General features: G+C 35.7%; 1 protein-coding gene across 1 annotated transcript in view; it reads left to right on the forward strand.

Moving 5' to 3' along the window:
• The window catches only part of MYO16 (myosin XVI), a 283,366-nt gene that overhangs the window by 150,191 nt on the left and 121,071 nt on the right, over window positions 1-12,104 (forward strand). Inside the window, 1 exon segment of the mRNA XM_010728547.3 lies at window positions 10,425-10,536. Within this exon segment, the coding sequence (XP_010726849.1) occupies window positions 10,425-10,536 (112 nt within the window).

The following is a 12,104-nucleotide window of genomic DNA, read 5'->3' on the forward strand; positions in this document are numbered from 1 at the left end:
CCTGAAGACATTTGGCATTTTGAGGATAAAGACCGGCCTGTATTTTTTCACTTTCCATTTGAGTATATTCACTGCCTGTAAAAAATCATGTATTTTGTAATATGTGTGCACTTCTTGATTCGAGGTTTTTTCTTACGAAAATGTCAAGGCAAATATGTTTATTGAACAACATACTGGCTATTTTAATATTTCTGTGCTGATCCCTGTTTACAAAAGATCTTAATATGTAATTTTCTCGATTTAGAAAAATACAAACACGAGCTCTATTTTAGCTATCACCAAAGCTATCTGTAGTATTTAATCTATTAATGCTGTGCTTACACTTTACCAATTGACATAAACAAAGTTAATTCTTAAAATGCAGTTTCTGGTGCTTTATTGCACTAGTCTTGGGTGGAAATCTGTGTGCTTAAATAGTAGGAATTACAGCTCAGTACTACTGTGTAACAAGTTTCAAAGGATGTAAATCTTGTTCTGATTGGAATTGGTTTAAAAGCTGAAAACAAAGGAGAAAAGGCAACAAAAATGTGCCATTTTCCCTTTAAAAAAACAAAACCCCAGAATGCAACTAGAAGCTATTCATTATCATGTTTTGTAAATGTCGCTCTCTTCACTGATGTCAACTGTTTTGCTTTGTCTTTATCTCATTTCTGTTTACATATCAAACAGTGCTAAGTGCAAGGCAGGTTTTTCTCACTAAGCAGAGTACATTGTCCTCTCACATTCATATGGTGGATCTAAAGAAGTAAAGATGTTTGTTGTAATTTCTTATTCTACGACTCTGAAAATGTAGTCTATGTTAGTACCATTTATTCTTGAGAGGTAGTGTCCTGTATTTACACACTCAATATCTTTTGCCTCAGAATGTTTGAAGAAATTTTGGAAAACATATGTAAAACTGTGAAGTCATTCATTCCCAGTCTGGTAAAACAGTCCTTAAATTCAATCTTTATTTATACCTAAGTTAAAAACTTGGGATGGAGGAAGCTGTTATGGGAATAGCTATTAGAAAAATACAGCATATTTCTGAGAAGGACTTAACAAATATTTAAAATGAGGACAGTAAACTGACCTAGATTTTAGATAACTAATCATATAAGGCTAACATTTCATCTGGAACTAATATGTATCTCTGCTACTGCAATTTCACCTTAGCTTAAGGTAAAAATTAACTGAGCTGGTAATATTGAATTTTCAGTGATGACCACTATGCTTAATCAGGGTTGCTGCCCTGAGCTGGATGGGAAGGAGGGATATGCACTGCACTAAAGCCACACACTTTTCACATGATTGTGCAGGTACATGGTTCACTGAGCATCATTAGTAAGGGGAAGGAAAGGATTAGCTTGTTAATCCGTGCTTCTTAATACAATGTCACATTAAATGACACCCAAAACACACATATTGGTTGTGTTGGAGCTGGAACTTGATTATGAAATACTGCTTTACCCTCCTATGATGTTGATCTTCTTGAGGATTTTCTAGCAACAAAGCATCAATGAATGAAGATTTAAGACTTTGTAGTAAGAGAAGTCCAATTAATACTGTCTTTGTTTTAAATATTTAAGTATAGGTAAAGATGCAAGTTAAGATTTTGTGGCCTATTGTGTAGCGTAGCAGAGACACCTCAAATGGTAGGCAATGCTGAAGATTAGGTTTCTATTACTACTTGTTGCCTGCAGTCCATTACACACTTCATCTCCCCTTTATAGTGAACCAAAGTGCACCATAGAGTGCCAAGTTTTAACTTCCATTGATTCTTCATATTAACATTTATGATAATACTAAGATTAAAGTGGAATCAGCGAGATCAAACACAAGTTTGAAGTCAGTTACACATAAAAGTTTTACTGAGTTGGGAAAACAATAAATTTTCCTACTTCACAGTACTTAAAAACCCAGAAAGAAAAAAAACAGCACTTCCTCCATCTTATTCCAGTGGCCTGTAACCATTGAACATGGTTTCATGAGTGCATGATCTGTGTTTGTTTTTAGAACAATTGATGCAACATTGCATAGAAGTTAGCACAGAAAAGATATTTGTGCAGTTATAAAAGTCACTTTTTAACTTTGGCTGATGGCTGTAACAAAATCCTTCACAACACCAGAATTAGATGAAAGCTTCAAATAGGCATATTTGAATTCATGCGGTATAAGTGATATGCTCTCCCCCAAGATATGAACACATTGTTAAGTGTTGTCTGCTGAAGCTGAGAAGTGTCAGCCAGCCCATGCAAAACAGTGACATGGCAATTCTATTTCCTGCTTGTCAGCACTGTTACAAAGAGCTTAGATACCTCTGTCTGTTGGGAGAGATGTGGAGGATGTCATATTGAGGATGAGGATGGTATTCTGAAACAGCCTTCATTTCTTGCTTCATTTCTCTATTCTTATTTTCTTCAACTGGACAGCACAGAAAGGGCTTGGATAACTACTGCATCTGTTTCCACATGGATACAGCATGACATTCTACAGAAAATGGTGGATATGCTGGATTGTGTAAATAAGTAAATATGAAATATCAGAATCTTTTTTATTAGCTATTTTGAGTTCGTGAGTGAACACAACAGTATTATTTGTGAGTCGTTTTTATTAAAAAAATGAAGGATTTATAGACAAAATCCAGGATTTTTGATTCATAACATAATCCGCAGTGACTTGCATTGCACAAATTATTACTGATGCTGTCCTGTATTTAGTTAAATATTTGTTTATGTTAAATATTTATTCTTAGGCACTTGCATGTAAAAATTCTTCACTCACTGATCTTGGACTCCTTTACCAAAATAAATATGCTAGGGAGTGTGGTCAGTTGTGCTAGATAAGAGCTGTTACGATTCTTTTTCTCTTGGGTTAGCTACATAGAGAACTGCTAACAGCAGAGAACTGACACATTGGCAAGTGGATCAGAAGAAGAAAGCAAACCATAAACCTCATAATTCCTCACAGGAATCAGTTACACTGATATCTCACAAAAGAACAGATTATGACATTTTCCCCTTTCACCGACTAAAGAAATATAAACAGAGCAAAACAATATTTTCCTTTACTCTTGGTTTGAAAGAGGCCTCCAGAGATCTGATTCAACTCTTTGTAGCCAGACAGGATCTGCTGTGCAAACATACAGGTTCTTTGAAAATCCACTGCAGCTACAGAACAGAAAACTTTCTGATTCAGAAGTTAACGTCAGAACTGTTTTAGCTGTGTTCACATTCATATTCCTGGTTCTTACCAGGAAGATGGTTTTATTATTCCTAAATCTTGGAATTTGTGTTTTTCTGCCCCAGGGTGATAGTTGGAATAGGAAAAATCTCTATAGTGACTAGTTGAATCCCATCTTTTCCCATTTAATGCAATGCAAAAGTTAGTATCTAGAGAAGGTAAGATTGAACTCATTCAACGTACTTGTTTACCTAGAAGCCTAGTAACATTTTCTGAAAGAAAAATCTTATCTTCCTTTAATGGTATTGTATGAGAAAGGATTATTATTATTAATTTATTTTGCTACAATCATGAATAAATAATTTCATGAGGAAGGTACAAGTCATTTGTTGTCTAGATAGAAAATCAAATTGAATTACCTTGCAGATCACATTGCCGGCATTAATCATAACAATTCTGGTTTTGTCTTCTGCTATTCTTTTTATTCTGGTGCAGCTCAAGTGGGATATATTTTCCTAAATTTCTGTGGTTTGTCCTGAGCCTTTCTAAATCAACTGGTGAAACTTTTCTGACTTTAGCCTAATTCTATTTCTACAGCTATTTTGAAGATTAAAATAAATAAATAAACAAATTCCAGAGGAGGTTTTCTGTGATTTCCAGTCTGTGAGAAAGTGATCCGTGTCTTGAAATTTTCTTTTGATAAATTTTTAATATTAGTTTTTCTTAAACTTTATTATCTCACTATTAAAAAGACTATTTAGATGTTGGCCAAATATTTATTTCTGAGGTGAAAAAACATTTTAGTCCTCATAAAATAATTAGGGTACTACTACTTGTTGAGGCAGTATTATATAAAATATTTTCTGCTCTTTTGGCTGACAGATAAAATACTGACAGTGAAAAGAGCTGCTGACCTAAGCAGGGGAAATGGAGAGCACAAATCCTTGGGCTCACACATTTAAGATTGTTTTGATTTTAGAACATCCTGTGTGAATAATCCTGTTGTTTCTTAAATAAAACTAATTTGTCATCAGATACTTCTGCTGTGATGCGAAAGCTAGATAGTTTGATTTTTGTGTTTTAGGAACTGCTCAGAGGTCAAGATAATGCATCCAGCATTGATCTTTCTCTCCTTTGAGGTCAAAATGATTATTTTTCTCAGGTTCAAAAATAGGTATCTTCTAAGTTCACTGTGTTTCATAGAATAATTCATTTTGTCAGGGACTTCAGGAGGTCCCTGAGCTTGTTTATTGAAGATGTTAGCTGTGATATGTGAAATCTTTATTACCACTAAACACATTTATTGGTTTGACTTACCAGCTGTAGTAAGATTTCAAGACTTAGAGCTAATCTTTATATTATGTATTCTCTTATTCCTTGTATGCTATTCTCTTATATCAAACCTACTATGATCCAGGAAGTTTTACAACCATATTTAGATGTGACAGCACTCAGCTTCTATCAGGAGGTGTAGCAAGTGGTTAGATGTTAACTTAAAAAAATATATATATATATATGTAATTTTCTATCATAATTCTGGACTTCAATCAACATTTTTATAGTGACTTAGAAATACTTAGTAATGTAATCCCACCGATCTCTTAATTATTCATGGCAGAATGTATTTACTTCAGAAGAGCCTTATGAAGTGTCCATCTGGCAAAACCAGACTTCCTCTTTTTCCCTAATTGGAATCCAACTTTAGCTGTACTGACAAAAGGGAATTTCTGATCAACTGGAAGCAACCTGCTAATCATTTTCAGACAGCTTCACTGTCAGATAGGAATTGAACTACTGTAATGAACTGCATAGTTTTATATGATAAACAACAATAATGTGTGTGTATATATATACGTCTGTGACGTAGAGAGTCTGTTCATATAGAATATTTGAACATTTCAAGAGTTGGTTTTTATGAATGCAGCATGGTCAGGATGTGTTTTGCTAATATGTTACTTGTTCTGTTAGTGAAATATCAAAGTTTGTAACAAACCTCTGGAAGGCTTGCTCCTCTGGGTCCCTGTGACAACGTCTCTCTTTGTGATCAGCCACATGTATCAAGGGCTTTTTTCCCCTTACTTGGCAGCAATAAACAATATGGTTTGAAGTACTTTATGTTTGTAGTTGTCCAAACAATTAGTGCAAAATATCATTTGTCACCCTTTCTTTTACCAGAGATTAAAGAGGCTCCCTGTGTGATACACAGCAATAGTTCAGGTCTCCCTTGAGACTCTGATGACTTTGATGACTGTAGTTGGGAAGTATATGGATACCTTGAATTCTGATCAAAGTGTAAGTCAGCTTTTCAACATCAGGGAAGTAGATTCGTGGCCAGAAAGTGATTGTTTTCTGGCTTTGTTTTGAATATACTTACGAAAATCAAGAAAAGCTGATTTTTGAAAGCCTGCAGTGTTCTTGATTGTGCTAAACTTCTTTGGCCTAGCATGAGGGAACTGGACCTGGATGTGAGACATGAAGGTTCAAACTCTATGCTCCAGCTGCTTTGAACTCATTTTGAAATGGTGTGATGCACAGAGTATTTTCTGCAGGTTGTGCTGAATAAGAGACAGTAAGCAAACAAGGGATAGCCTCTTCCCAAATAAATTCCCTAATTATCAAATTTGAAGATCATTCTTTTCTTGGCTGTTCATAGATTTTAGAAATGTAACAACTCAATTAGGAAAATCAAAATAAAAAAATACTTTCACCTTCTGTAATAATTTTGTGACTCCTACTTTTGATTTCCTTTGCTTTTCTTGTAAGGAAATGAAACAACGTGTTTTGTTTTTGTTGAATGAAGCAGAATACTTCATTTGATACTAAATGCTATTGAGATGCAGTTCAAAAGAAAATAAATCAATTTAATTTCAATAATTCAATCCAGAAAAAATAGTGCATTGCTGAGTTTTTGACAGAACAGCTGATAGTCTAAGCTTTTTAGTCTCAATTCCTTGCTATTTTCTCTATCGTTGAAGCAGAAAGTATTTCTTTAAAGAAAACTTTTACCAGCATACTTGTCTTAGAAACTTTGGAATGTGGATACAGTACAAAAGTCATTATTATTCAAGTAAACTGGCATTTGTCCCCGTGTATTTCTTCTTATTATTTGAGATACAGATACCAAATTATGATGTGTACTGCGAGTGTAAGTGAAGTAATATAAATTATGTTGATTGTAGCAATTATAATGAGAAAGATAAAGAGTAATTGTTAACTTTTGCAGTTAATACAAAAACAATTTCATGTAATAGTAAGCACTTTTAAAAAATATTATTGGACAAAGCATTAATACTCCTACCCGAAAATTTGATGTATGTCATTGCAGTGATGGCTGAAAAATTATGTACCATGATTATGTACCAGGCTCTGGGCAGCCTGGTCTGGTGGTTGGCGATCCTGCCCATGGCATGGTGGTTGAAACTAGATGATCTTAGAGGTCCTTTCCAACCCAGACCATTCTATGATTCTATGATTAATTCATCTTCCTAATGGAATGCCATTTTGTGGATCAGTGAATTTCTTTTTTGAAATAAAATAAACATTCGCTGATCATATGTGCGTAAAACTTTTTTGTCTGCTGATAAGCTGTCTAACGAGAATACTAATCCAGTGCAAATGTTGACATGGCAGCATTGAGACAGATGGTTAGGCAGTCAGTAAAAAGAAGGTAATTATTAGAACTGCATAGACAAGTTGGTTCATCACTTTTACTAGAGATATAAACATCACTTTTCTAAGCATCTACCCTCAACCAGAATTCTCAACTTCAGCCAAAATTTGAGAATCTTTTTCTAAAGCCACAGTAAGCAGTGTGGGTGTGCATTTGCAGAGCGAATTCACACTCAGAGATAAATAAGTAAGACAAATTGAACTCTGATAACTGGTGTGTAGACTATGTGCATGCATTGGACGTTATGGAACATCCCTTCTGATCCATATAACAGTAGTGCTAAATTTTTCAATAACAAAGAAATTAAGAGTCACCAGGTATAGTTTGCACCTGATACAGAAACTTACAGGAACATCGCACACACTCTAGTAATACAAATAAATGGGATGGCTCTAACACTGCAAGTTTCAATAACAGAAAGGTAAGTTAAAGTAATAACCAGAAGTTACATGGTAGGTTCACAATAGAAATTTTAAGCAGTTCTATCCACTTCTATCAGCAGCAATGCAACTCTATCCAGGCCACTTGAATGTCAAGAGAAAAAAATGCTCCATAAATGAGAGAGAAGCTGCACTTAGTAAAAATATTTACACTATAGAAAATGATGTGCCTCCCATGAAATGTGTTTGTGTTAGAACTTTTAGAGTATGAGGCATCTCTTTCCCCTTTCCTTATTTTTGTAGGAAAGGTGACAATTTAGAATTCTTTTTGAATTCTGGTTCTTACACATAAAGAGGTGAAAGTAATACTGTTGGTACTAAGGATGTCTCAGGCATTTGTCATCTTTTTCATTTGGGGTCTTTAAAGGGCTAAAAAGGAGTTGGCAGGGAACAGTTTTACAAGCACAGAAAAGTTTATATTTCTGTCTAAATTTTGCTGTGCTTCTAGGGTAGAATGAACTTAAGAGTAATTAGAAAAAATGTGATCTGTGATTCCTTGTACAGTCAATATAGTGCACTTACTCTGTTATAGTGTACAAAATAGGTATTTTGGGGAGTTGTATGATATCCATCAACACTTCTAAGCACTCTATGCAATTTGTCCATCATTAATAATATGCTTCATGTAATAAACATACAATAATTCAATGTTCATATCTTCAAAAAAATTTTCATTTTTCATTACTCTTAAAATAATTTGGAAAAGGAGTGTGGCTCATGACATGTTAGAAAATACCTTCACTGCCTTTAGACTAGGGAAACTGATTGTAAATTCAACCGCTCCTTAGGAAAAGTCCAACTTCAGCCCTTTCCAAGGGCACCAGCACATCTGCTGATTAAAACTGGAGGAGGTTTATAGTAGGAAAGTCACGTTGCCTTCCAGCAGGCATGTCTCGGCAGATGCTGCAGTTTATTGCTGGATTGATGGAGCCACGGATGCATGGATTGGCAGGTGCCCAGTTTGCCCCACTGCTGTATCAGCAAGAAATGCTCGTGCTGACGGCAAGAGTTGCCGCATGTTGGTTCATATCACAGCTCTGCTTGTTCCTCCAAGGGAGTGAGCGTCCTGCGTCACTTTGCTATGCCATAGCCTGCCTTGATAAGTGTTTGTGGTGTTCATATACTTTCTGCTGCTGTGATATCCAACAGCACCTTAGTTATGAAGTTGAGTTACTTAGATAAGAACAATATACAATATTCTCTTGAGTGAAAATGTCTCATGCTCAGTAACCTGTGAGACACGGAGTTCTTCAGCATGAACTCCAGCAATGAGCCTTCTTTGCAAGCATGGCCATAAGCTTCCAACTCCTCCAGCCATTCAACAATAGGGTGTTTTGAAAGCAAAACAGATGTTGCTGCAAATCTCCCAATTACAGATTGGTATTACAGCAGGCCGATGCAGAACTGAACTGGTATAAGCTCACACAGCAGTTAAGAACTATGAAGAATTTTCTGCTGGATTAACCTTTATACTAGTAAATTCTGTGCCAGGTTCAGCATCAGGTTTATTTTAGCCTCCCTTTGAAACATACAGGCAATGTGGAAAAAAAATCCAAAAAACAGAAAACAACAACGAAAAAACAGCACAAATCAAACCCACAGATCTGGCGTACGCTTTATTATTTGCTTCTAGCTAATTTGACAGATGTGCTATCATTTTTATTTACCATTTTTGGGAAAAAAAGCCCATGTGTTTTTAGTAACCTCCAGGAAATGCTGTGCTCTGGCAGTGATGATCACAGAATCATGTTCTCAAAGGTTGTATTAATGCACAGGCTTTAGCCACTGTGATATGAGGCTTGTTTGTACTTGAAATGTCTGCTAGATGAGTTCTTCTGTGGGTGCAGAAAGTGCTTATGCACCTGGGCATACATTTTTGCCATCATTCTCTCTTAGCCCCACCTGTTGAGGTAGCTTATACCAATATCAATCCAAGCCAAATCCACACTGGTGAACCAGTCAAACCATTTTTAACCATCTGTTAAAAATGCACAGGGTATTTCATGACGTGTATCTTGTAAAGCTCACTATCAGCTACAAAGGTATTAAGATATTCCTTTACCTGTTTCTAAAAGCTGCATATATTTACACAAAAGATGAACTTTATAAGAGCTACCACTTTTATAAGATCATTTCCAAACTACCAGTGGGAACATTTTTATTTTGAAATCACGCCCTCCATGGTGCAGAGTACTATTGTGCCCATAGATGTATTTCAGAAGGGTGAGAATAAATTGTTAAAAAGGTTAGATTGCTGTTTTTTTTCCCTAGTCTTTTGTACTGTAGTTTTCACTTATTCTGTTTTGTTTTAATACTGTTTTATGTTGGTTCTTTTTTTTTCCCCTGCGTTAGCTGCTCCACTAGCTGCCTCTCTTTCTGTCACCTAATCATTACTTTTGCAAAGGTTTTAGAGTATCCTTTTGCTTCACAGTTTTGTGTAACACAGTACAGCTAAAGGGCTGCATGTACTTTGTACACTATGTACTTATTTAGTACTTTGTTCTAGGAGAGACTGAGTATGCCTGTCACCCTTTCAGCTGCTAAGGGAGAGTATGATCACAGAATGAAGCAGATAGGAGCTGATCTCTTCCTTGGTCGTGGGGGTTTAAGCAGCTAGAGTTATCAAAGGATCTCCTCAAATCTTTCTTCTGAAGGGGAATCTCTGGTACTGCAAGAATGGCAAAAATCTCAGTGGTGTAATTTAAATCTGAAATGTTAGTTTACAAGTCAGGCTAAAGTTCAGAGCTGGGGAAGGCACACTGATTTCCTTTTAGCAATTCTTTTTTCTGAGGTAAATACAGGACAAAAGTATCCGAACACAAAGATGAACACAAAAATGATGCAATCTCACTTCGGTGTGAAATTCAGAAATGTGATTTTTTTGTCCATGTACATATACTTGGTGAATGTTGTCCATACAGGTTTCGCAGCTGTAGTCTGTGAGTTTATACCTGCACTTAAGGAATGTGGTGCTAAGTAAGAGCTTAAGGAAGGAGGTGGGTAGCATTCTGTCATAGGTACCATTCCCTCTGATGGCTGAGAAATCTGTGATAAATCTCTGATTAGAAGGGGAAGAGATGGCTTTTAACCTCATCAGCTTGATTTTGCCACCAGCATTGGAATACTCAATATGCTGATTTTCCTCTGTGCAGGTATCTAAGCCAAACTGGACTGGAAGAGACAATGCTAACAGCTAACCCTCAAAACAAGGAGAAATTAACAGTTCTGAAAGAAGCTCTTAGTGCTATGGGATTCAATAGCCTGGTAAGTTACACAAGTTTATGCTATTTGCAAATAAAATGGCAGCATTACTTCATGAAGACAAGTCGTGAAGAACTCTCACCAATAACCATTTGTGGGGAAAAGAAGCCTCTTTTTGTCTATTGCTTTTTTTTTCTTCTTTTTTTCCTATTGGTAAAGACCTTGAAAGAGTATGAAATACTACTTCACTCCAGGGAAATTACTGTAATCACTTTTAATTAGACACAGCACCAACAATGTAAATCTTTTTCATTCTTAAAGATTCGCAAAACAGCTTCAAGGTATAATACTCTGAACAATTAAATTACATAGATAAAAAGAAACAATCAAATCCCATATGACAGAAACCTTATAAAACCCACAGGAATTTTCCCCCTTCCCAATTATCTTACTGTCCGTTTTAATTTTATGAAACACACATTCCAAATGCAAGTAAATGCATTTGGAATGCAACATCAGAAGTAAATACATATTAAGTGAAATAAAATTAGGGCAGGGTACTTTGAAAGAGCTAACTTAATGCCAAGAAGGCAACAAGAAGATAGGTCGGATGTTTGCCTTCAATCTTACTGCACTAATGAAGAAGATATTTAGAAAATTAATCAATAAAAGCTTTTGGAGCACAGTGTGAGGGGAATCACACTGAAATGTGAAGAAAAAATGGGGGGCTGATTGTAGGAAGTCATATAAGCTTTATATTCCCTAATTAAGGTAGTAACAAATGTTCTTTGGTAACCTATTCCACATTTTGATATTAAGAAATGTTTCAGGTTTGTTGTTATTTTTCCCCATGAATATTCACATGGCTATATATGAAATGGAACACATATAGCTATATTTAGCATAATTATCCTTTACTCCTAATGTCAAGCTCAGCACCTGGAGAATTGAATAGCAGAAGTTCCATGCTTTTCCAGAATCCCAGCATTTAGCACAGGGCTCATATAGGGGTGCATCTTTCTAGCTCCTTCCTTAATCTTTTTGTTCAACTTAGGAAGGGGTTTCTCTCATAAATAAGTAATAGAATGCATAGTGAATCACATTTTGAAAGACTGTAGAAAGACACAGTGTTTTAAGATTCAGCTCTTTATCTTGCTGAAAATTCTGGAAAAATGTGGCATCTCAGAGAAGTGTGAGTGAGCTTCGAAGCTCCTCCACATCCAAATAGCATTAAAATGATTATACATTGGTGATCTGTGGAGTCTGAGAGTATTGCAGGCTGATCTATTCTATGGAATAACATAAATAAAATGTTTATCCTAAAAATACTACCCATTACTTCTAAGATACATGGAGAGTTCTGTGTGTATTAGTCTTTTACTATCTGTTTACATTCAGTAATAGATCAGATGGTCTCTTTGAAGAACTACATGAACATTTTTAAGCAGTCTTCAGTGGAACTCTGCAAAGTACCTTAATGATTATTAAAAGCTTGTTTTAAATTTGAAGGAACATGTACCTTAGAATACGATGCAAAAGTCTTCAAGACTCTAGAACCTGAACTAAATCTGAGGCCTTCCCAAAACTACAAAAAAAACCAGCTATCCTCCCCTTACCTCCCCTCCCCCCCC

The sequence above is a fragment of the Meleagris gallopavo genome, chromosome 1 (genome assembly GCF_000146605.3).
Source record: "Meleagris gallopavo isolate NT-WF06-2002-E0010 breed Aviagen turkey brand Nicholas breeding stock chromosome 1, Turkey_5.1, whole genome shotgun sequence".
NCBI classification, from domain to species: Eukaryota; Metazoa; Chordata; class Aves; order Galliformes; family Phasianidae; genus Meleagris; species Meleagris gallopavo.